Here is a 24,302-nt window from a genome sequence, read left to right on the forward strand (position 1 = left end):
TATATGTACAAGCCCCTGGTACAACGCGTGACACATACTCAGTGCTTATTAGCAGGTGTGTATTGCGTTCTGATTTTTTTCTCCTTCTCTCTAGGGTGCCTTCACCAGGGGTAGAAGAGGCAGGCTGCAGCAAAGAAATGCAGAGTTCCCTTGCACATCTTGACTTAAATGAGTCTCCCATCAAGTCTTTTGTTTCTATTTCAGAAGCCACAGATTGCTTAGTGGACTTCAAGAAGCAACTTACTGTCCGGCCAGGTAGTCGGACACGGACCAAAGCCGGTAGAGGAAGAAGGAGGAAATCCTAAATTTCTAGGGTCTGAAGGTTGACAAAACCATTAGCAATAGGGGTGGGCCAAGTTCATTAAGCCTTAGTGGCCTCCAGTTCATTGTCGAGCAAGTTTTGACCCTGCAGTTTTTACCACCAGCACAGACTCAGCATTCTGGTTTTTATGTTTTCTATGAGCTATACAGACAACTGTGTATAGTATTCTGTTTTATTATAACAGTCTGTTCGAATTAACTTATAGTTAAAAGAAAATTTAAATATATTTATCTATGTTTGTATGAAATCTTATTTCAGTAAGATGGAGATGCTGCTTTTTTTTCTCTGTGTTGTGGGGCTTGAGGGAGGGATATTTTAATTTTGGAGCTAGTTCTCAGACTCAGACTCTCAGACTCATAAATTACATGTTTCGGAATGAATTCCATTACTGGTCTTTGACACACTACCTATATTCACTGGAAGTATAGTGCACAATTCTGAACACTGTGTGGTTACTCCCTTGACCTTTTCTGACATCATTCTGGAAGATGACAGGGCACTGAGTTCTACTTCTGTTCTGTTATCCCTACCACTCAGTGACCTGTCATTTCATCTTGCTGCCTCACCCAGTTAAGAATTCTCGGGCAGAGCATAGGACCTTTAAGGGATATGTCCTACCATTCTTGTCAGGAATTGGTAAGTGAACACTCAGTTGTTAGTTCCTATAGAATTATTTTTTCTTCCTGGATTAACCAGTGAGCATGCCTTGCATATTCATCTGCTAGAACCGAGATTGGTTCTCTTGTTGTCAGAGGGCATAGCAGCAACAGGAAATAGCTTCTAGTTCAGTACATTAGTAGAAGGGTGCTCATTCTTGACCACATTGCCCAGGAGCTTCCAGTGCAGAACAGAGATGTAGTCTTTCCTCAGCACACAGGCATACTCCAAAGATGAGAGGATATTGAATGGCAGAAGCAACTACCTGAGGGGAGATGACCAAACAAAGATGTTAAGAAAGCTAGCTTTGGCCCAAGCTGATTTGAAGATGTCGTGGAAGGTGGTATGAGGTGGCTGCCGACCAGGAAAGGATCCTGGGACAAAGTAAACAGAACACCTTTCAGACTCTCCTAACTTCTGGTTTACCAAGTCCAAAGTTTTCTTTTCCTTTATTGTAAAACAAACGTGAGGTGTGTGTTAGAGTAGGGAGTTCAGAGATAGCTAGATGTAAGGCACAGCATAGGCCTTTAATGTGCTGTTTCCTGCCTAGGTGTCTTTGCACACAAGCTCTTTGAGTTAGAAGAAGGCAGGATGGCAGGCTCACTCTGCTCCTTCATGTCTTGGTGTTGGATCATGCTGACATTGTGGCCAGCATCACATGAATAATTGCTGTTATTTTTTTTTTGAGCAATTGTTATGATTCAGGCAATGTGTGTACTTTATTTAATCCTTACAGCAACCCTATGAGGTAGGAGTTACTCTCCCTAATTTTCAGATGAGGAAGCAAAGGCTCAGAGTAACAAATAAAACCACTTTTTGTCCATGGCAGTGAGACTACAGTGCCCTGCTTCTTTGGTCCTAAAGAAAATGCTGTATTTTGACTCAAGTATTGATTATTTTCCTGTTTTCCTTCTAATGAAAAGTAGTTTATCAGTTATGTTCCATCAGCCTAACTCTCACTAGTTTTCTCTCATTAAATGGCAGTTTATTGGAGGTTAAGCTCTGTAAACAGAGGATAGAATGTTTATCTCTCTGCCTGAAGATAAGAAAAGGGAAAGGGGCTGATTCTAGAAAGTGAATTATTTAACTTAAAATTGAGCAGTCTCCTTAGAACATCAGTCAGTGGCAAATTGTTGGAGGAGGGTGTGGATCAGCGGGACCAGGACTGATGGGCTTGTTTATTAGCCGATGTGGAGCTGGGGGAGACAGCCGTCTCCCCAGGCCCTCCCCACTTTGTCTTTGGCAAAGGCTGCTTATTTGCCTTATTCTCTCCATGCCAGTGGTCCTTTGGGAGGGGCCTTAATGAGACAGTAAAGAGACAAAGTCAATGGAAAGAGTATGCCGTTAACCTGAGTCTGAACCCCTATTTCTGATAGAAGTTAACCTTTCTGAGACCTGGTTTCCTTGTGTATAAAATGTGAAAAGTCTTACAGGGTTCGAAGGAGTAAGATAATGTGTAAAAAAGCACAGTGTCTATCTCATGTGAATGGCAGCAGTTGTTACTCAATGTGATGCTAGTTTTGTATGTCATAAATAGTGTTACAGTGGCAGGTGGAAAAGCCAGAGAGAGGTGAAGTGCAGGTGTGAGAAGAGGCAATTCGACTACCTTAGTTCTACCAGGCCCCAGCCTTCCACAGCAAGCTGAGGTATTTAGAGCTCTCCTAGGGCCCTTGGGTTTTTGTTTTTTTTGTTTTTGTTTTGCTTCTTTTGAAAGATGAGAAGCAGCTGTTCCGCTGCTGTTGCCAACACATGAAGAGGTGGGAAGCGCCATGAACTCCATAAGCTATTGTGATAAATTGGGAAGGGGAAGGTGATTTCTGCGTTAGGCACTGTGGTGGTGTTATTTCATCTCACCCTTGCAACAGCCCTCTAGTGGAGGCTGTGCCTTGCCCGTTTTCCCTGGACACTTCACTGTTCCATCATACAGGGTATGAAATAGAGCCTGTGACCCTCCTTAGCACTTCTCTAGGCTTCTGTGTGGCAAAGACTGGGAGTGCCGGGGAATGAGGCCCCTTGGGGCAGCCCTCAGCCAGTGAAAGGCAGGAGTTGGAGGATAAATTCCCAACTTTCTCACCTCAGGTGGGTGCATTCCGCCTGCCTCCCAGAGTTCCTCTGGGGGAGTGAGCCTCAGTAGCTCCCTGCAGCAGCTTATGTATGCTCTGCTAGCTTCCTTCCCTTCCTGTCTTGCTTCCAACTCTTGATAGTGTTGCCTGGATCAGGGCTGGGGCCCTCATTCTTGGGTTTCATGTAAGGGCAGGGTTGGCACTTGTGTGAACTGAAAAGAGATTCTCTACATTTTGTAGCTCAGCTCCTCATGTGTGTCACCCTAATCCTAGCCCTGCCTGGATTGCTCCCCAGTTAAACTATTTGCACTCAAATTAGGTCTGCTTCTGGGGGAACCCAGATGAGAACTGGGGTGGGGGAAGGCAGGTAGTAAGTGGGTGGTAGTACCGGTGGGAAGATGGAAGAGTGTGTAAACCCCAGGTGGAACGGCTGCTGATGCCGTATGTACAAGGAAGTCAGGAATATGAACTCTTCAGTTTCAAAAGCCCTGCACGATTGAGGTTGTGGGAGGGCTCTTCAACTTAATGAAAATTAACTGATACCTATTTCATGTTAGACCTAGAACTAGGCCCTGGGGCTTCAAAGATGAATATGGGCTTCTTGAGGGGCCATAGTATAGTGGGGGAAAACAAATACACAAACAGATAAAGCCTTTAATAGACTTGTAGTCAATGCGATGATACAAGGAAATCAAGGCACTATGGGATCAATAGTTTTGCTACTGCTGGGCTGGTATCAGGGCCAGGAGGAGCTTGTCAGGGAAGGCTCCCAGCATTGATGGCTGAGGTATAATTTAAAGGATGAGGAAAAGTTAGGTGAAAAGACTGGAGAGGACAAAGGGGGAGCCATTCCAGACAAATCAGCATGAACGAAAACCTAACAGTAAGAAGGAGCGTGATGGGTGTAGAAGAAGCTACAAGGCTCATCGGAGTAGAAGGGCATAGCGGGAACGATGGGACGCTTTCTGGGGCCTGAGGGCCTGTATGCCTGGCTGTGGGGCACTGTGAGCTGTGAGAAGCAAACTTGTGAGCAGCTCCAAGCAGGGAGGGCCTGACTCCCATCCTAGCCACAGTACCAGGCTACAGCCCACTTTTCCTCCAGCCGACCACCTCTCCCCGTCCCGTAGTTCCTGCTGGACAGCTGGAGATAGGCACTGAGGGCTATGGGGGAGCATGGTCAGAACTCGTCCTTCCCCTTGTTAGTCAGTGGTCATCTGGTGTCTGAGGAGAACTGCTGACCCCTACTATGCCTCTGCTGCAGTTAGGGCTGTCATAGCGGTTCACAGACCTCTTCCCTCAGTGGGCCCTGATCCAGACCTTCCCTGATACGGCCAAGGATGCCGGGACCACTTCTCCTGGGGAAATGGACACAGGAGTTCAGAAACATGGATGAAGAGCCCCAGCATTGCTTGTCAGGAGGGTATCCTCACCCTGGCTCAGGAGGCTGCAAACTGTCAGCATGAATCACAGCGGGGTCTTTCAGTTCCATAATCTCTCCCAGCTGAACAGTTGAGAGAGAGGAGCCCCAGGCCAGGCAGGACACTATGCTGTAGATGATGGCTACTCTGTCCTGCCCACCCCCACTCCCAACTTCCCTGCCTTTCAGAGCCCATATGCCTGATTGGTAACCAGTGAACTGTGCAGCAGGGCTGATGCCTGGCATGTTTCCAGACCCAGTCATGCCAGCACTGAAGGTAGCTGTCGTCCCTGGTCTCCATCCTGGTGTCATGTGGAGGCCAAGTACTGTTCATGGTTAATGGTGGGGTTAGTGCTGATGAGGTAGCCTCAAGTTTTAGAGTGCTCACCAATTTCCCTGAAGTGAAAACTGGTGAAGTATGTCTAGTCTACCATGGTGGGTATCAGACCATTTGGGCTGCTATTTAAGAAAAAATGCCACAGACTGAGTGGCTTATAAACAACAGAAACATGTTTCTCACAGTTCTGGAGGCTGGATGGTCAGGGTGCCAGCATGGTCAGATGAAGTCTCTTCTAGGCTGCAGCCTGCCAACTTGTGTTCCCATGTGGCAGAAGAGGCAAGGGAACTCTGGAGCCGTTCATTAGGGCTCTGCTCTTGTGACCTGATCACCGCTGAAGGACCCCACTTCTCAACACTGTCACCTTGGGCACCTTTCAACATAAGGATTAGACGGGGAAGGACAACACAAATATTTAGACCATAGCAGTGGGCACAGTGATACCCCAAGGTTCTGTGCATCTAAGAAGACTAGTTCAGGGAAAACCAGCTTGGTGGCCAACAGTTCCACTGCAGCCTGAGACTCCTCTTCCCCTTCCGGTAGAGAAGCCCCATGGTGTGAACCTACCCCCGAACCTTGGCCTGCAGACTAAAGGCCAGGCTCCGCAGTCTGGCTGCTGCCCCTCCCGCCATATAGTCTCCCCTACACGTATCCTCTGGAGGCCCCTTGGGGTCGCCACCCATTCCATGAAGGTGCCTTGTGCTTCGTGACCCTCTACATGCTCTTTTCTTGGTCAAGGACCGCTCTGCTGGCATACCGTCACCCTTCCTTCAGGGCTCAGCTTCCTCAGCTTTCCCTGCCCACTCGAGGGCAGAGTCAGCCGTTTCCTCTTGTGCTCCCACACTGCCTCTTGTTCATCTAGTAAGTCCTTCTGCATTTTGGGAAATTGTCCATTGGACTGCATATTTCTCAGGCTAGGCTCTTCCAGCTTCTTTCTAAGGGTGAGCCATCACCTCAAAACTCAAGACTGAGTGTTTGTAAAATAGACAATGCTCCCAGCATTGCAGAGAAGATATCCCAGGGTCCTTGACCCAGTTCAGAACTCCCAACTTCCTGCAGTCATCTTGCTTAAGTTTGCATCACGGCCCTGCCTAACCCGGCCTCCTCTTAGGGCAGACTCAGAGGGAAGTGCATCTTCCTGAATTAGCTGATGCCCAGTAAGAGGGTGGGGCTTGGGGACAATATAACTCAGATCGCTCATGAGTTTCAGTTCTGAGTGCAAACCAGGTCAGTGGGATGCCTCATATCGAGAGAAGAGCCCAGGTCTGAAGAGGGTGATCAGCTGCTGCTTCTTCCAGGTAAGAATCTCATCTAATTCCTGCCTCAGGGCCAGCCCCTCGCCCTCATCTCTCCTGTTTAGTCCAACGTAGATGAGTTGAGCCTGGAAAGACTAAGCTGGCTGGACCTCCAAGGTGGTTCCCATCGTCAGCAGAGGCCCCTGGGACACCTTCCAGAAGGGAGGCTCGTTCTGTGTAGCTGGTTCAGCTGAATTAAGCCAAGAGGCCCACAGTTATTCAAACACGTATAGATCCTGGGCTGCGTTCTGGAGGTTTAGTGATATGGGAGACAGGTCCCCCTCTACAGGGATTCTCAGCTGGAAGAGACAGACATAAATACTGGAGCTACCTGGGGAAGGTTCACGGTCTCTGGCATGTTGGAAGTGCTGAATAAATGTCAGAATAGAAGAGGGAATGAGTAAGAGAGTGAATGAATGATTGAGCCAGCGGGGCCTCAAAAGGAGAGTGAAATCTCACCACATAAGCAGCCCTTGGCCCTTTTCAAAGGTAACTGCCTTGGTTACCCCATTTTATCCTCAAAGCAGACCTGTAACACATGGAACATATGTTTGACAGATTTGGAAACTGAGTGTAGGTATTATGTGACATTGGGGAGATTTATTGGAAACTGATTCCTTGGTTCTCTGAATAAGAAAAAACTCCCCATAACCCCTACATACGCCAAGCCCTGTGCTGGGCATTGAAGAAGCAGCGATGACTCAGACATGACAGTTCCGGGGAAGGCTGTGAGCAAAGGGTGGCCAGCAGAGCAAAGCTCATAGTCAGTGTGGCTGGAGTATGAAGGGGGGTAGCAAGAGGGGAAGCGTGTGTTGAGGACAGTGTGAGGGGCCTGCAATGCCACAATAAAGAATTTTGGACTTTTCTTTTCTGCAATAGGAGCTATCACAATGTGAAGGTTTACTTTCTTTCTTAGTGGAGATAGAGCTGGGGAATGACATGATAAAATCTATTTTTGCACAGTCACTCTGGTAACGTGTTGGGCATTGGTGGGATGGGAAGGTGGACAGAAGGGAGCAAGAGTATTAATTAGGAAGGGATTGAACCCAGGACCTCCCACATGCTGAGCACTTAATCTACCACTGAGCTATACCCCTCCCTCCAAGTCACGGTCTTTTAAAATGTTTCAGAATCTCATCTTGCAACCAAAGGCATGGAAGAGAGTAACTTCCAGTGCAGACCGGGTTCTCCAGACCACTTTGTGATCAATGGATTCTGACAATGGGATGGGGGGTGTTGGCTCTGAACTCCACGGATGCTTGTCCTTTGTCTTTTGTCTTTTGTCTTTTTGCCTTTGGGCGAAAAGGCAGCCGGAGAAGTGGGGAAGCGATACCCGGAGCTTGTGGCAGGAAGGTGGCATATAAACTCTGATGTTTCCTACCAAACATAAACATCTCTTGTGGGATATGTATTGTTTGATTGAAGTATTACTCACGAAACAAACAAACAAAAGAGTATCAATTAAGAGACTGTTGGAATAATCAGATGAGCGGAAGGTCCAGGGCAGAGGCTGTGGGAACCAGGAGGTGGGGACACACAGGAGAGCTCTTCCCGCTCTATGCTCTTTCAGCCTGAGAACAGATTGCACAGAGGAGTTGAGGGTCATGGATGTATACAAGCAACATGAATGTCTCCAGGAAAAGAGTTTCATGGGGAAAAGTGAAGGAGGAAAATGAATGTGGCTTTGACCATTGAGTTTGAGGAGCCCTTTCCAGCATCCAGAGATGCTAACAGACCATAGGAGTTTGGGATTTGGCTCAGGACAGGTAGATTTGGGAGCCTTCACACAGGTTTTAATCAAACTTTGGGGATGAGTGAGATTAAGAGGGAGTGTGGAGAAGGTAACTATTTTCCGTAACTTGGGAGCCCCACTGTTTAAGAGGAGAGGAGTTTTTGATGAAGACTGTGAGAGACTCAGGAAGGAGGCCCAGGAGAGACTGACTCTCAAAGCCAAGGGACGAGAATTTTGCAGTGAAGAGAATACGCATGGCTTTGCACGCCTGACAGAGGACAGGAAGGATTGGGACTGAGGAAAAAGCTAGGATTGGGCAGCTAGGAGATCACAGATGACCACGGGGAGGGCAAATTCATGGGCATGGTGGGAGTAGGAGGTGGGGAGAGGTTGCATAAGCGGGAAGGTAACTTTCTCAAAGTTTTGCTGCAGTAGGAGGAGAGGGGATATAATTCAGTAGCCAGATGCCTTCCACCCATCTTGGGCCCGTGACTGCATTTCCCTTTTCTTCCACCCATGAAGGGCACCTGAATCATTGAAGGCTCTCTTGGGAATTTCCTGGAACAGCAATACCACCTCTAGCTTGAGTGAGCAAAATCCCTGACATTTCTACAGTCCTTTACAGTGTGCGGAGGACTTTCAGAACCATTAACTTCCTTAGTTTGCACAACTGAACTTTTGTCCTGTTACAGAAGAGGAAATTGAGGCTCCTAGAATTTCATTTCAGAACCAGCTACATAAATCTGAAGGCGCATTCTGAGCAAGGATCTTTGCTCTCATTATCTCATTTGTTCCACACAGCCCTTTGACATATGTGTGTCCCCATTTTGCAAATGAAAAAAAGTAGGCCTGAGATTGAGAGGCCTGGTATGGTTCCTTTGTGGGGAGCTGGGTCCTCAACGCTGAGCACAGGGCTCTTTCAGCTCAGCATCACCTCACTTTCTAAAACCCACCCTGACGTTTGTGTTGCACATTACAGTTCCCAAGGCATTTTCCTTGGTGTGGCTCCATTTAATTCTCATGACAACCTTGTGACAGTAGGCATTATTTTCTCCTGCTTTTTGCAGATGAAGAAACTGAAATGCAAAGAAGTCATAAATGATTTGCCCAAAGTCATGGCACCACTGAAACCTTTTCTGAAGCACAGATCCGCTCCTGTCCACATCTCTCTTCAGCATGAAATTCACACACCTTAACTTGGCATAAGTGTGCCAAGCCAGCCTGCCTGCTTCTCCAGGAGGTCTTTGGTTCCTCCTTACCTCACACCCATTGCTCCAAACCTCCAGCACATTCCCAAACCCACAAGTGCAGCAGCAAGTCCATCTCTTATCACTGCCTGTGTCAACCATACTATGATCACTGGTAAAGCTGTGAGGTGTCTGAGGTGGGGCCCAGCCTGCTCCGTCTGTACCCCAGCATCTGGCACGGTAGGGATCAGGGACTGGTAAATGTGAGTGAGCAACAGGATGAATGAATGGCATTGGGATTAGAGATCAGTCTTCCCTGTGCTCTCTTGTCCATGCTCTGGAAAATGTGGGCCTTCTGGTTATTTACTAAAGGGTCTTCGATGGTCAGAGATTCTGAGCTCTGCCCACATCCTCCTGGTCCCCTTCAGAAGCGAGAAAGCTAAGGGTCTGCATCACGGCCTCCAAGAGCCTGCCTGCAGAGTACCGGTTCACCCAGGCTGTCCGTTTCCTCCCATAGGCGGCCACCCCACACCGTGGAACCACATGGACTCCGTGGGGCCTCTAGGGTTGCAGCAAGGGGATGGAGCTCCCGGCTGCCCCCAGGAAGCCTTGCCCTGCCCCTCAAACAGCTCTGAGCTGGTAAGTTCAGCACTGGGTTCCTGTTCTCATGCCTATTCAAGGCTGTCAAGAGCAGGAGCCGCTGAAGGTGCCGTAGGGCCATGGGCTCCCACCCAGGCAGCCCTTTCCATCTTACTGAGTCTTTCACATTTGATCTAGTAGCTTTCTCTTCCAGGCTCCGCACCACTGCAAGGTGGGGGTTATCTCCTCATTTTACAGCTGAGGAAGAGGGGGCTTAGGCAGGAGTCATGCCTTGAGTTTAAGGCATGGCAGGAGCTTGAGCCGAGGTGTTTCAGGTCCAAATGTTTTTTGCTGCCTTGCCACACAGGCACCGGCCCTGCCCAGGATGGGCTGTCTCAGTCTAGAAAGGACCCTCCTGGGGTTTTATGGCAGAAAGCTGGGTTAAGGCCCTTCCCATCCCCACTTCTCTACTCACTCCCGCACATCTCTCTCGCCACAACACGGCCACTGTGGTCAGGCACACAGAGGATTTTAGTGCAGAATTCAACTTGGAGGTTATTGGGCAGTAGGTCCATGTGCCTGCCTCAGATTAACTCAGGGTGAGTTTCTCTTTTTTTCTGTTATCTTGACCAAGATTTAGATGCCCTTGCCTACCACACCCTTTAGCAGGAAACACTTGGGTAAGTCATTTCGTATCTCTGTTTCCTCATCAGTGAAATGGAGGAAAATAAAGTCTAATCCTTCCACCCCCAGCAGGGTTAAGGGAGCTAATGGGGACACTGCGCAAAGGAGGCATCCATGGAAGGGTCCTCAGATTGTTCCCTGCAGTTTCTTTACTTTCCAGTCCATTCTGACATCTGCTGGACTTGGCTTGTTGCCCAAACTGGGGGGTTGGGGGGGTATCGCCCTCACTGCATGTCGCGCTCCCACTTTACACTTGTCTAACCCCTGCGCCAGACCCTGCTGTAAACACGTCCTCTGTGCACGGCCTCCAGCCGGGCCACAGGAGGGAGTACCGGCTGGGCCGCGGGGCTGGCCCTGCCAGGGCTCTGGGGCCTGCCACCATCTCCTCTCTCACTTTGCTCCCTCCCTCCTGAGACTCCCATGGGGGTCCCACACCCACCCTGTTAGCTCCATTGAACACCCCTGCCATTTAAAGACAATTCCCTTTGGCTTTGGGGGAACTTCACAGGAACATCAGATTTCCTGTGGCCTCAGCACTGTTGGCCTCACCCTTAGCTCCCTCTCCCACGATGATCTGAGGAGAAGATTAGTTAACCACGTGTGGTCAGAGCCCAGACCTGTCTGAGTCCTGGCCCAATCCTTTCCCTCAGGACTGTTTTTGTCACCAGGGTGGGGCATGGAATCCGGCTCTCCAGGCTGCTAGTGCACTTGTGCGCTGAGGAAAGGGGACCCACGTTCCCCTGAGCACGCCCACACTGAGCATGGCCACTGAGCATGGCCGGCCACAGTCCCACCCCTTCACATCTGCTGTCTGCTCGGTCCTTACAACAATTCTGAGAAGTGGGTGCTGATTTTGTTCTGGTGGACAGAGGACAAACCCTGTTCAGAGAGGTGAGGGGATGGGCCCAGACCAACCCACACAGCAGGGTCGTCCTCCTGTCTTTCCTGAGGCTTCTGCCACCTCCTAGTCACTCCTCATGCACCTCTCACTGCACCCAGGACGAAAAGGAGGAACATTGATCTGCTCTAGCCATTGACTTCTCCATACCTCTGCGGTTGTCATTGAGCAATAATAAAGCATCCCTCACATCTGAACAGCACTCTACCCTTTCACATGCATTATCCCCTTTAATTCTTGAGCCACAGCAGCCACTCAATCAGCATATCCTTCCTGCGGGCTTGCCGCAAGCCAACCACTCCCTGAGATACAAGACTTGGCCCCTGCGGCCTTTTGAGTATTATTATTCTCTTGGTGTTGCATAGGGGGTGATATTATCATGTCAGAAAGAAGTTTAACTTGCCCAGGGCCACATAGCCAAGAAGTGGCAAGGCAAGATCTCAGATGTAAATGCTCTCATCCCAAGTCCTGTGGGGTTTCTTTACTGCAACCCTCATCAGAGCTTTGGGTTCCTTTCAGGTGAAATTGTTAATTTTTGTAAGGCTTCACGTTTATGTGGAAACACCTTTGCAGTCGGACAGATCTGGTTCCAGGTCCCACCCTGCCCCTTAATAGCTGCTTGGATTAGGCAGATGACTGTCCCTCTCTGAGCCTCGGTTTCCTCATTGGTGACATAGGAATAACCCCTCCTAGCGTGCATGGCTACTGGGAGCCACCTGCTGTAACGGGGATACGGAATGGAATATCTGGCACTCCACTTAGGATCATTTGCCTCCTTAGGGGTCTGTTTCCCATCCTCTTCCTAAAGCAGGGGTGAGACTGAGTCACCCCCATCTCCCCCAGTTGGCAGCCCCTCCTCCCTGGCTCTCCTTGCCTTGTTATCTAGGTGCCCGAGTGATTACAAATATGGGCCCAGTGTAGGACAGTGGGTTATAGGGATGGAATTCCTTTGAGATAGGCAGTGGGGGCCTGGGAAAGGCTGTCTGGGAGAATGGGGTCCGGGGTGGGACCTTCCAACGAACCCAGGGAGGCTGCTGGGGCCTCTTTGAAGGATAGGCCAGAGGGTTGAACAGGGGAGATTTCCACATAGACATGAGATCTTGGAGCTTTTCTTAAGCTTCCCAACAACAGGCTTCTGGTGGAGAAGAACCTGGGGTGTCCCATCTGCTGCCTTCCGTGCCTGCCCCCCTCTCCCTTCACTCTGAGCCACCCCTGGCCCAGCCTTTCCCCAAATCCATCCGCTCTGAAGAAAATCCCTTTGTGCTCTTCCCCCAGATCTTCAAATGGCTCGTTCTTGTCCTTCATTTAGGTTACCTCTGCAGGGAGACCTTCCCCAACCAACATCCAAAAATACCTCTTCCTCCCCTGGTCATCCCCGAGCTTCTATTTCTGCCTTTCCTCCCTTCCGTTACTCCCAGAGCCATATTATATATTTCTGTGCTTGTTTCCTGCCTCCCCCTCCACCCCAGCTGGAATCTCAGCTCCACAGGAGCAGACTTGGCTGGTTGTGCAGGTATGGTGCTTAGAGTAGTGCGGGGTGCATATGAGGGGCTCACTCAATGCCTATGGCAAGGATGGCTGACTGGTGGGAGGACTGTCCTCCATGGTGCGCCCCCCCCCCAGCTCTCCTGGGCTGGGCTTGCTCAGGCTCCAGAGTTGACTGGACTGAGAGAGGGACACACCTGAACTTGAAGTTCATCCATGCGTTTGTCCATTCATTTGCTCATCCAACAATAATTCACTGAGCAGCTCGGCCCTGGGTTCTGGGAAGCCAGAGCAAATCAGTCATGGGGTGACAAGGCAGAGGCCTTGCCAATCCTGAATTCAAAGCACTGGAGGGGGCAGGGGACCGATGGAGCTGAGAAGAAGCCATGAGGGAACGGAGCAGGAGGAAGAGGGAGGGTCTTCCCTCCAGAACAAAGCCTTCTGAGGATGTAGGAGCTGGTGCAAGCTGTGAGCAGCAAGAGAGCCAGGATGTGTGAAGAGGCGAGGGATGGGGATGAGCAGGCGCGGGGGAGATCAGCAAGGCTCACAGAGGGCTCAAGCGGGGATCAGGCCAGCCCCTAGGGAAGCTGGGGGAGAGGTGCTTGTTTGGACTGGGGAAGGGAGGTCTGAGCCGGGCCAGGCTGGCCTCTGTCCTGGTTGGAGTTGGGGAACTTGGCTAGGCCAGCAGTGCTCCCACCCAGCTGTTGGCTTATTTCTCCTCAGGTGCAGGAGTGCCTGCGGCAGTTCAAGGTGACAGGGGCACAGCTGCGGCAGATCCAAGCCAGTTTCCTGGACTCCATGGAGCAGGCGCTGAGCGGGCAGGCCAACCCTGCCCCTACTGTCCGGATGCTGCCCACATATGTGGGGTCTGTCCCGCATGGCACTGGTGGGTGGCATAGACGGAGATGAGTGGCCAGGCCTGCAGAGAGGGCTCTGATCTGGGGGAGGGGGAAGCTCCTCATCCCTGTCCCCATCTCTGTGGTCCCTTGACGAGATTTTTTGGGCCTTGGGAATATTTCTGGGAGGCAGAGGGCTCGGTCTCATCAGCTGCATGCCTTTCTGTGACCTGCCTGCCCCCAGAGCAAGGAGACTTCGTGGTGCTGGAGCTGGGGGCCATAGGAGCCTCACTGCGTGTTCTCTGGGTGACCCTGATGGGCACTGAAGGGCACAGGATGGAGCCCCAGAGCCGGGAGTTTGTGATCCCCCAAGAGGTGATGGTGGGTCCTGGTCAGCAGGTGAGTGTTCACTACCCAGACTTCGGGCTTTGCTGGGCAGCCTGAGCTCCAGTGGGCAGAGCTAAGCCCCTCACTGGTCCCACAGCTTTTTGACTTTGCCGCCCGCTGCCTGTCTGAGTTCCTGGATGCGCTCCCTGTGGGCAATCAGTGTCTGCAGCTTGGGTTCAGCTTCTCCTTCCCTTGTCACCAGACAGGCCTGGACAAGGTGAGGTGGAGTGGTTGCAGGGACAGTGGGTGGGCTGCAGCCCCACGAAGGCCGTTGGAGGATTGACCTGACTTTTCTGCCCCCAGAGCACACTCATTTCCTGGACCAAAGGTTTTAGGTGCAGTGGTGTGGAAGGCCAGGATGTGGTCCAGCTGCTGCGAGATGCTATCCAGAGGCAGGGGGTGAGTGGAGGCAGGGGCATTGGGAGGGCTGCCCATGTGGCCTGGACCTGGACCCGGCACATGCAGACTGTGCCGTGCTTCTGGGGGGGCCTGCTTTCCTCTCCTGTTTGTATCCTTTATCCAGTTTAACCCTCGGGTAAATGCTGCTACCATTCTCATTTTATAGGTAAGGAGACTGAGGCTAAGAAAGGTCAAATAAATGTTCAGGACCAATGTGGGGAAACAAAGACGAAAAGACTTGATCCTGTCCTCAAGGAACTGACAGTCTAGTGGGGAAAGCATTCCAATAAAAGGTTGTCCCTGTTGAGAAGGTGGTCCTGATGACTCTGGGAGCACAGGGAAGGGTGCACCACGACTTGAGCAGAGACTTGAAGGAAGAGGTTGCCAGGTGCATGAGCTGAGGCTGGGGAGGAAGGTCTCATTTCATAGAAGGGCACATGCAAAAGTCTGGATGCCTGAGAAAGGCCGATCTGGATCTTCTGTGTGAGTGGCTGGAAGTCAGGGCTGAGAGGAGCAGGCCTGGGGAGCCAGGCAAGGACCAGGGTGAGCAAGCAAGTTGCCTACAACACAGCCTGTAAGGTGCCGTGCTTGCTCACCCTCGTCCTGGTCCTGTGGGGAGCACTGGTGTTCTGGAAGTGATGGCTGAGGCTGGGAACCCTGAGACCTCCGGGGCCTGAGTTAGGGGCCAAGGAGCCAAGAGGCAGGGGTGGGATGGGTGGGAGGGCCTAGAGCACATGTGACACGAATGTGTGGGCCATGAGAACACGCATTTCATGGGCTCTGGGTGTGTCCCTCAAAACCAGGCCCCAGCCACTGCCCTCTCCATTGTCTAGGCCTACAGCATTGACGTGGTTGCTGTGGTGAATGACACAGTGGGCACCATGATGGGCTGTGAGCCGGGGGCTGGGCCCTGTGAAGTCGGGCTGGTTGTAGGTGAGCCATGGGCATTTGTGATGGTGAGTGGGGCACCTGGCTGCTGGGTCTGCAGGCCCTGATGGTGTTGTCCCTTATAGACACTGGCACCAATGCGTGTTACATGGAGGAGGCCCGGCATGTGGCTCTGCTGGATGAGGACCGGGGCCGCGTCTGCATCAGCATCGAGTGGGGCTCCTTCAGTGATGATGGGGCCCTGGGGCCAGTGCTGACCACTTTTGACCACATCCTGGACCACGAGTCCCTGAATCCGGGTGCCCAGAGGTGGCCTGTCACTGCTTTGTTCCCTCCCTCTCCACTGTCCCTGTACTCCAGCCCTTAGGCCCCACCCTCTTGCTTGCCTCTGGGGTCTCTGGGTTGCATCCTGGGGGCCCCAGCCATACTCAAGGAAGGAATGGATCAAGGTTCTAGAATGCAGAGTTTTCAACCATTGGCCCTCCCTTATTCCTGACTCTGCCAGCTCCGACAGGGGTTAGGGGTTGGGAGTAGCCAAGCAAAATGTCTCCTTGCCCTCCTTTCGGTCCTGCCACCCTCCAGGAACCCCCTTGAACCTAACCTAAGCCAGAGAGGACAGCGGGGTCTGGGTAAACAGCCACCTGTCTCCTAGGAGGCCATTTGCTTCTGGAACTTTCAGTCAGGGGCCCCAAAGAAAATCACCCCTCTTTGAGAGTTCCTGGAAGTGGGGCCAGGTGGGCTGAGGGCTTAGGAAAGTCTCTATCCAGCCACCCTCCTTGCCTGTAGGTTTGAGAAGATGATTGGGGGACTGTACCTGGGTGAGCTGGTGCGGCTGGTGCTGGCTCACCTGGCCCAGCGCGGGGTCCTCTTTGGTGGCTGCACTTCCCCTGCCCTGCTAAGCAGAGGTGGCATCCTCCTGGAACATGTGGCTGAGATGGAGGAGTAAGTGCGGGAGGCAAGCGGCTGCGACAAAGGGATTCTCAGCTTGGGGTGGGGGGCGGAATCCTCTCTCCCTGAAGTAGCCATAGAGCTCTGGTGGGGGGCAGGGAGCTTTTGGGCTACTTGAGCCCCAAAGCAGCACCCTGTCCCCCCTAGTCCCTCTGCTGGGGCAGCCCGTGTGCACACTATCCTGCAGGACTTAGGCCTGCGTCCGAGGGCCTCAGATACCGAGCTCGTGCGGCACGTGTGTGCGGCTGTGTGCACGCGGGCTGCCCAGCTCTGTGCAGCTGCTCTGGCCGCCGTCCTCTCCCGCCTCCAGCGCAGCCGCGAGCAGGAGACACTTCAGATTGCTGTGGCCACTGGAGGCCGAGTGTTTGAGCGACACCCCAGGTATTGGGAATACAAATGATCTTGTGTGAGCAGGTAGCAGGAACATGTGTGTGTCTGTGATACACACCTGGAAGGCACTCTGGTACCATGGGTACAAGGCAGTGGGTACAAATGGCACCCAAGCAGAGTGAGGACAGACGGGGGTCAGGGGAGGCCAGAAGAGGTCAGAGGAGGGGGTCGCTGGGGGCACTGTATGTATGGTTGTGCACAGACGGATTTAGAATTGAATTGGCTTGAAGTGAGGGAGCCCAGGGCTTCAACAAGCCCTGGGGGTCGGTCCAGGTACCAAGCCAGGGTGAACTTGCCATGTGTCTGTGCAGGTTCCTCAGCATTCTGCAGGAGACAGTGATGCTCCTGGCCCCTACATGTGATGTCTCCTTCATCCCCTCTGTGGATGGGGGCGGCCGGGGCGTGGCGATGGTGACTGCTGTGGCTGCCCGCCTGGCTGCCCACCGGCGCCTGCTGGAGGAGACCCTGGCACCATTCCGGGTGACCTGTGAGCAGCTGGCAGCGGTGCAGGCACAGATGCGAGAGGCCATGGCCAGGGGGCTCCGAGGAGAGGCCTCCTCCCTCCGCATGCTGCCCACTTACGTCCGGGCCACACCTGATGGCAGCGGTAGGGACCTGGCCTGACTGTGGGGCTGGGTCACGGGCTCCTGGGGTCACAGCATATGCTAGGGTGGGGCCACCAGCTCTGTCTTGGGACTGAGGGCCTCTGCTCCACAGAACGTGGGGACTTCCTGGCCCTGGACCTGGGGGGCACCAACTTCCGGGTCCTCCTGGTGCGTGTGGCCACAGGAGGTGTGCAGATCTCCAGCCAGATCTACTCTATCCCGGAGTGCGTGGCCCAGGGCTCTGGACAGCAGGTACTCACTCACAGCCTGGGGTTGATGTCTGGGCAGGGGGAAGGGCCAGGTGTCCTGTTCCCTGACTCGCCCCACCCCTCAGCTCTTTGACCACATTGTGGACTGCATCGTGGACTTCCAGCAGAAGCAGGGCCTAAGTGGCCAGAGTCTCCCCCTGGGTTTCACCTTCTCCTTCCCATGCAGGCAGCTCGGCCTGGACCAGGTGAGAGACAGAAGGCGGGGGGAAGCCATCCTCCGGGGATTTCCACCAAACACACTCTTCGTGGAGTGGGCAGGAGGCCCGGAGAGGGCTTCCAGGGCTGGTGAGAGGGGTGGGCGAAGGCACTGCTGGGCTGGGCCTGCACCCAGTCTCAGTTTCCCCAGACTGGGCACAGGACCTGTGGTATGCCCAGGTGGCCAGGGTGTGGTGAAGTGGCCCGGCATACAGGGCCGTGAAAAGGTGTGGGGTGGAGACAGACATGAATAAGCCTGGGGGCTGCCGCTGGGCAGGAGAGTGGAGCCAGGGTTAGGTCTGTGCACTTGGGAGCAGCACGGGCTGAGATCGGGGCTGACCAGAGGACAGACTGCGTGTCTCCTTGAAGCACCTGTGACCTGGCTGAGGGAACCTGCGGGGAGCAGCATTTGCTCTCTTTCTCGAAAAGGCTTGTGGCTGTGTGGTTTCTTTGCCCTCCCCCTCCCGGCCTGGCTGGTGTCCCTCTCAGGGCCTGGCTCGGGTCGGAGCAGCAGGCACAGGTCTAGGTGCGGCACCCACTCTGCACTCACCTCCGCGTGCTTCAACAGGGACGCCAGACTCTCCACACACACACCTAAGGCCTGGCGTGGAGACGGCTCCTCCCAGGCCTCGTCTAAGCTCCCAGGAGTCTCCTCCCCAGTGCCCCCAGCTTGTGCCGAAAAGCTGCTGTGATGAGGCGCTCACGGGCCCTGAAGGCGCCCACCAGGTCTTTCTGCACCTGTGCTCCCTGAGGAGCCCTGCCTCCTCCACTCCTGCCAGCCTTGCTGTGGTTTTCATCTGCGCTCTGCTCCCACTCTGCCCTCTCAGACACGGGCCTTTGTGCTCTGCTTTCCTTCGCAGCTGGCGGTGTCTCTCTGCTGGTCTGCTCCCTCCAGGCTGAGCATTCTGGCACCTTTTGACTATTCCTTGTGGGAGAAGCAGGTGGGACTCTGTGTGCAAAATCAGGCGTGCAGGAAACATGATCCTATTAGCTTTCTGTGACTGGACTCAGTTTCTATGTTGAGCCCACATTCTTTTCAGGGGTGAAAACTTAATCAACTCAGGGACCCTCTTCTTTAGGTAGGGGCCCCTCCTTCGCTGTATAGAATGTGCATGCAAATTGCGACGTTGGGGAATTGTCCAGGCCCAGCTGTTTGGACTCTGTCTCTTCTTCTCTGTGTCTCAACACCTCCCTTGACACCTTAGCTTCTCCACAGAGGGGAAGGATGGCAGAGGCCACCACTGTTCTCAGATGACCCAAATCCCTTCGGTTTCCTCCCCTCCCCCACAGGGGCATGTCCAGGGTGGAGGGCCTAGGACACCCTTCTTGGGAAGCCATCTGGAGCCTGGTTCTGACTTCCCCCAGCCTCACCTGTCTCTTGTCTGGGAGCGGGGAAGCTTTGCTGTTGCTCATGATCTGGTGCCCCCCTAACTGACTCCCTCTCACTTGCTCTCACTCTATCTGGTTTCTGTTTTTGAGACAAAGAGCACAGAATACTCCAGCTGTGGTTACATGGAAAAAGGGATAAAAGGAAATATTGGTGGAGGAAATGTCAGTTAATATTTCTAAAGCCTCCTGCCCCGGAGATCCCCAGTCCTCCTCTCTATGTTTCTGCTTTGGGCATAGCAGTTATTTTCTCTCAAGAGCAGTGGAATAGTTCCCCCTGCCTCCGCCCTTAGAGGAAACACAGTAAGAAAAGAGCACTTGTCACTAAGCTCACAATTTAAGGTCCGCTTCTCACAGTAAACTGTCTTGTCCCCTCCTGTCCTGCCCAGGTGCCTGTATTCTGGTTTTTCCGTTCGTTCTTCACTTGTACCTGGAACATGCGAGTGAACCTCCCATTGACACAGCTCTGTCCCAACTCCAAGAATTCCTTCCTCTCGCGTGACTCTGGTTTCATTTTTTCTGGGAGAGCAGACTCTGCTGTCATTTGGACGATGGAGACTGCTCTGTCCTTTCCTTTCTCACACACAGTATTCATCTCATCAGCTCTGTTCATTTCTAATCCAATCATGAAGGGCCAGTCCTTCTGGGCAGATGTCTTAAAATGGCCAGACCCTCAGACCATCTGAGCATTTTGACACTAAAAATAGAAGATGTAGGTTGAATGGTTATTAATAGGTTTCTTTACTCTGGAAGCCTCTGGGGACTTGGGAGGGGACAGAGGGAAAGGCCTTATCCAGGTGGCACAGGATCCTCCTTGGGGTGGGAATCATACTGCCTTCCAATGGGGTGCAGGCTTTGGGGAGGCACAGTGAGATTCCAAGGGCCCTCCAGCTTCCTGCCTCCTCTTGGTCCCACCCCAGGGCATCCTCCTGACCTGGACAAAGGGTTTCAATGCATCTGACTGTGAGGGTCAAGACGTCGTGTGCCTGCTGCGGGAAGCCATCAGACGCAGACAGGTGAGGAGTCTGCTTCCAGGGATGTTTTGGGGCTGCAACAGGTCTTGAGGGGAGCAAAGGGTCTCCCGCTTCCTGACAGGGGGCGCGCTCTGTAGCAGAGACCTCTGGGTCCAGCCCCGGTTGCTGTGACGACCACGTTGCCCAGCAACTGGCAGCATCCTTTTGTGCACAGGCAACGGAGCTGAATGTGGTTGCCATTGTCAATGACACGGTGGGGACCATGATGTCCTGTGGCTATGAGGACCCGCGCTGCGAAGTCGGCCTCATCGTTGGTGAGAAGGGTGCTGCTCGTTTGTGCTGATTCACTGCCTCCCATTGATTCCCCAAGTTGGACCATTCCCCTGTCCTTGGGGATTGGCCTCGTTCCTACCTGACCCAGCAGGGCCCTGGAACACTCTGTTGGACCGGGAGTCTGGAACTTGGGTGTCTAGCCCAGCTAGCTGCTGACTCATGGTCATTTAAGCTCTCTGAACCTCAATCTGTTAGACGGATGTGAGCTTTGGAGTCACACAGATTTGGGTGGGAACACGCGCTCTGCCAGTTCCCACCTGTATGACCTGGGGCGAATCACCAGAGCCTCGGCTTCCTCATGTCCAAGATGGAGATAATAATGATGCCTGTCTTAAGGGGTTTTGAGGGTGAAACGAGATGGGACAAGGTGTAGCACAACCCCTGACTCATGGTGCACACTCAGTGCTGGGAACTGGGTGGGACCCCAGCGAGGGTGGCAGGAGGGATGTGCCGAGAGTGAGCTGAGACAGTCCTTTGAGTAGTCTTTATTAAGCACCTATCCTGTGGCCGATTCGGGGCTGGATGAAGGGTCAGGAAGACACATAAGGGAGAGGGAAATACCTGCCTTCTTGGGACTGACCGCTTGGTGGGGACTGGGCCCAGAAAAGCACGTGGTCATCAGAGAGAGTTGAATCTGACTAAACGCCAGGGTGAAAAGGCTGATTCAGAGAGAAAGGGGCCCCCACATGAGTGAGACTTGAAAAGGAAGCCTTGAAAGAAGGGATTTGGCTAGGCGGGGGGGGGGGGGGCGGCGGGGGGCAGGGCTCCCATAGCTCCTTAGACATCAGTCTCTTAGAGCAGGAGGTACGTGGCAGCCTCGCATGAGACTGGGAGCTTCTTGAACGGAGAGACCTCGGCACTGGAGGTGCTCAGGGGGAGGCGGGCCCAGATTGCTGTGTGAATAAAAGCTGGATGGAGGAATTCTAGGTGGGGCAGATGAGGAGCCCGCCTGCTTAGAGCTGAGTGTGTTGGGGAGAGGAAGGGAATGCCTATACCCAGGGCATGCCCTCTTCCTGGAAGTTTCTTGGCTTCAAGGTCAAATCCAAACAGCACTCCCTCTCTGCAGCTTTTTCTGGCCTTCTAGGCAGGAAGACTCCCCTGGGCTTGGGGATCTCACGGTGCTCTACTTTGTGCTTCTCTCTGGGCACACAAAGGCAGTATCGGAGTTGCTGCACACTGCCCGAGCTCTGGCCACCGTGGGGCTCCTTATGTCTCATTTCTGTTCTTGGTTCCTGGCCCAGCACCTGCTATTTGACTTAAGACCTGGGAGGCCAGTCCAGGAAGGCTTGGGCCTGTCACCTGTGTGACAGTTGGGGCTGTCACACATCTCCCAGGGGGATGACATGACTGATGGGCAATTTGGGAGCAACCTGGGGTAGCAGGGGAAGTGCACTGATGGTGGTGCTGAGAAGGGAGGTAGTGGAGGCCCGGGGGCTTGATAGTGGCAGAGCCTGAAGAAGGGATATAAGAAAGGAAGGAGGACCAGGTCCTGGGAAAGGCCATAAGCGTGGGGAGATGGAGAGGTAGGAAATGAGCCCAGATTTTGCCGTCTCAGTGGGAAGGGCTCAGACAGATCGTGTCTGCACCAGCAAATGGCTCCCACGCCATCTGGCCTCTCTGCAGGAACCGGCACCAATGCCTGCTACATGGAGGAGCTCCGGAACGTGGCGAGCGTGGCCGGGGACTCAGGCCACATGTGCATCAACATGGAGTGGGGTGCCTTTGGGGATGATGGTTCTCTCGGCATGCTCAGCACCCACTTTGATGCAAGTGTGGACCAGGCATCCATCAATCCTGGCAAGCAGAGGTGTGGGTTGGGCCAGGAGGGGTGCCTGCTGATGGCTGTCACTGGTGATGTGGCTGGTGGCTGGTGGCAGCACAGGGCTGGGATCGCCTGCCCTGTGCACACACACTTTCATGCAGGTTTGAGAAGATGATCAGCGGCATGTACCTGGGGGAGATCGTCCGCCACGTCCTCTTGCATTTGACCAGACTTGGAGTTCTCTTCCGGGGCCAGCTGACCCAGCGCCTTCAGACCAGGGACATCTTCAAGACCAAGTTTCTCTCTGAAATTGAAAGGTGCTGATCCCTGCACTACCTCCCTCCACCTCCAAAAGGACCTCATCTATCCACTTGGGCGTAATGCTGGCTGGAGGGAGGTCCACCCTAGAGGGCGGAGAAGGCATGAGGCTGGGGAGCTAATGCAGGATCCTGCCTCTCTGTGCTCTGTCCTTCCTGTCCCCAGTGACAGCCTGGCCCTGAGGCAGGTCCGAGCCATCCTGGAGGCTCTGGGGCTGCCCTTGACCTCAGATGATGCCCTGATGGTCCTGGAGGTGTGTCAGGCCGTGTCCCAGCGGGCCGCCCAGCTTTGTGGGGCAGGTGTGGCTGCCGTGGTGGAGAAGATCCGTGAGAACCGGGGCCTGGAAGAGCTGACCGTGTCCGTAGGGGTGGATGGGACCCTCTACAAGATGCACCCCCAGTGAGTCTGGGTTCCAGACTGGGCAGGGAGGCATGGCCACAGGGGGCCTGGCTGACCTGGGCTCACCTCATCTCTCCCCCTCACAGCTTCTCCAGTCTGGTGGCAGCCACGGTGCGAGAGCTGGCTCCTCGCTGTGCAGTCACCTTCCTGCAGTCGGAGGATGGGTCTGGCAAAGGTGCTGCCCTGGTCACTGCTGTTGCCTGTCGCCTGGCCCAGATGACCCATGTCTGAAGAAGTCTCTAGCAACCAGCTTTGCTGGACCAGGGCTGGGACCCCACCTGTTCCCCAGCCAGGCCGACACCCAGGACTTCCAGGACAGCCACGTGTGACCCTTTATGGCCATTAGCCTCGACGCCTAGCTTTCCCCGAGAGAAGTAGCACTTGGGTTAGGAATATATATATATAATTTATTTACATTCACGTCCGCTAAAATCCCTACGCGCCCCGGCGGCCGGGCAAGGCTGTGTACATAAGGCCAAGTGTAAGTGCACGAATGCACTTAAGACAGAGTCAGGGCACAAGCTTCACAAGACAGGCCCCTCACGGGGGCGCCGGCCAGCCCCAGGAGCGGGCACGCCACAGCACGCACACTTGCCATTGTCCAGCCCGGGACTCCCGTTGCATATTCACACGCCCCATTGGGCAGGGCTCCTCTCGGCTGGGGGGCAGGGGGAGGATCAGGGAGGAGCCGTCGGGTGTCCCTGGGTGGGTGGGAGAAGGGCAGCATGTGAGAGGCAGGTGTGGACTGACACCGGGCGTGAGAGACGTGAACGGCCTCCAGGTGTACAGCATGAGATGTGTGTGTCGGGGGATGTGTGTGACAGAGCACACGGGACATGCGTGGGCACATGCCCCTGTGGTGGTTGTGTGCCTGAATCCAGGGGCTGCCCCCTGTTCAGCTGTGGCCCTCAGTCCTGCAGGCTTGGAGCCGGGCCCCTCAGATGTGCCCCTACCCAGCAGGCACAGAAATGTTTGCATAAGGTCCAGCTCAGGCAGGAGCTCCAGGGCCACGTCCCGAGCCCGTCGTGTGCGTGCATGCCCGTGTGTGCGCGGCCCCCTGGCTGGGGCAGGAGGAGAGGTAGCATCACACACACATACACACACAGATGGGCTGGGCCCAGCCCGGGCTCCAGGCAACGTCCACCCTGGGCCCCGGGGGCCAGGGCAGAGTCAGAGCAGGTGGCAGTGCCAGCCTGGCCAGGCAGGCCATGGAGGGGAGGGAGTGCGGGCAGGGTCTGAAGGGCCAGTGTCAGGGGACAGCCTCCGCCAGGAGGGGGCCTGTCCACGCAGCTCTCCCCGCTGTGGGGGGAGGGCCCTGTCTGGCTGCTGCCTGTCCCTGGCGGGTACCAAAGCTGGTGAGAGTGTAGGCGTTGTGGGCCTGGCCGGCCTCAGCACTCGGCCTCTGACACTGTGAAGAGGCCCGCGTCCGGCTGGCCCAGTCCGGCCACTGCTGCAGCCAGCTGGCTGAGGTTGCCGTTGGGGAAGTGCCGTGCCTCCCACAGGTTGAGGATCATGGCTGTGGGGCTGGGCTTGGAGGCAAAGAAGCTGAGATGGCTG

General features: G+C 54.0%; 3 protein-coding genes across 9 annotated transcripts in view; 2 read left to right on the forward strand and 1 right to left on the reverse strand.

The window, feature by feature from the left end:
* UIMC1 (ubiquitin interaction motif containing 1) overlaps positions 1-574 on the forward strand; it is a 95,610-nt gene extending 95,036 nt beyond the window's left edge. For all 6 annotated transcript variants that reach the window (XM_072947186.1, XM_072947182.1, XM_031689339.2 and 3 more), the window contains one exon: positions 95-574. In XM_072947186.1, the coding sequence (XP_072803287.1) occupies positions 95-305 (211 nt within the window). In that variant the 3' untranslated portion in view covers positions 306-574. The remainder of the gene's footprint in view (positions 1-94) is intronic.
* Positions 575-2,571: 1,997 nt separating this feature from the next.
* On the forward strand, positions 2,572-23,161 carry HK3 (hexokinase 3). 2 transcript variants are annotated; one of them, XM_072947181.1, is made up of 20 exons: positions 2,572-2,625; positions 6,007-6,094; positions 9,528-9,649; positions 13,380-13,542; positions 13,737-13,891; positions 13,977-14,096; positions 14,183-14,278; positions 15,112-15,211; positions 15,292-15,475; positions 15,953-16,108; positions 16,262-16,495; positions 16,816-17,111; positions 17,222-17,361; positions 17,444-17,563; positions 19,880-19,975; positions 20,148-20,247; positions 21,890-22,073; positions 22,190-22,345; positions 22,512-22,745; positions 22,832-23,161. In XM_072947181.1, the coding sequence occupies exons 3-20, from the start codon at positions 9,554-9,556 to the stop codon at positions 22,974-22,976; spliced, it is 2,775 nt and encodes a 924-aa protein (XP_072803282.1). In that variant the 5' UTR covers positions 2,572-2,625; positions 6,007-6,094; positions 9,528-9,553; the 3' UTR covers positions 22,977-23,161. The 2 variants fall into 2 exon arrangements, with proteins under 2 accessions (XP_072803282.1, XP_006199011.1); XM_006198949.4 differs by lacking the exon at positions 2,572-2,625 and having other exon boundaries at positions 5,736-6,094.
* UNC5A (unc-5 netrin receptor A) overlaps positions 23,132-24,302 on the reverse strand; it is a 59,450-nt gene continuing 58,279 nt past the window's right edge. The window contains exon 15 of the mRNA XM_031689342.2: positions 23,132-24,299. Coding sequence (XP_031545202.2) covers positions 24,134-24,299 — 166 coding nt within the window. The 3' untranslated portion in view covers positions 23,132-24,133. The remainder of the gene's footprint in view (positions 24,300-24,302) is intronic.

The sequence above is a fragment of the Vicugna pacos genome, chromosome 22, assembly GCF_048564905.1.
Source record: "Vicugna pacos chromosome 22, VicPac4, whole genome shotgun sequence".
NCBI classification, from domain to species: Eukaryota; Metazoa; Chordata; class Mammalia; order Artiodactyla; family Camelidae; genus Vicugna; species Vicugna pacos.

Bases quoted from the DNA above. Each gene is read 5' to 3' on its own strand.
- HK3 (XM_072947181.1), top strand. From the start codon at position 9,554: ATGGACTCCGTGGGGCCTCTAGGGTTGCAGCAAGGGGATGGAGCTCCC. The intron at 9,650-13,379 runs GTAAGTTCAGCA...ATTTCTCCTCAG, and splicing joins CCTCAAACAGCTCTGAGCTG to GTGCAGGAGTGCCTGCGGCA. The intron at 14,097-14,182 runs GTGAGGTGGAGT...TTCTGCCCCCAG, and splicing joins ACCAGACAGGCCTGGACAAG to AGCACACTCATTTCCTGGAC.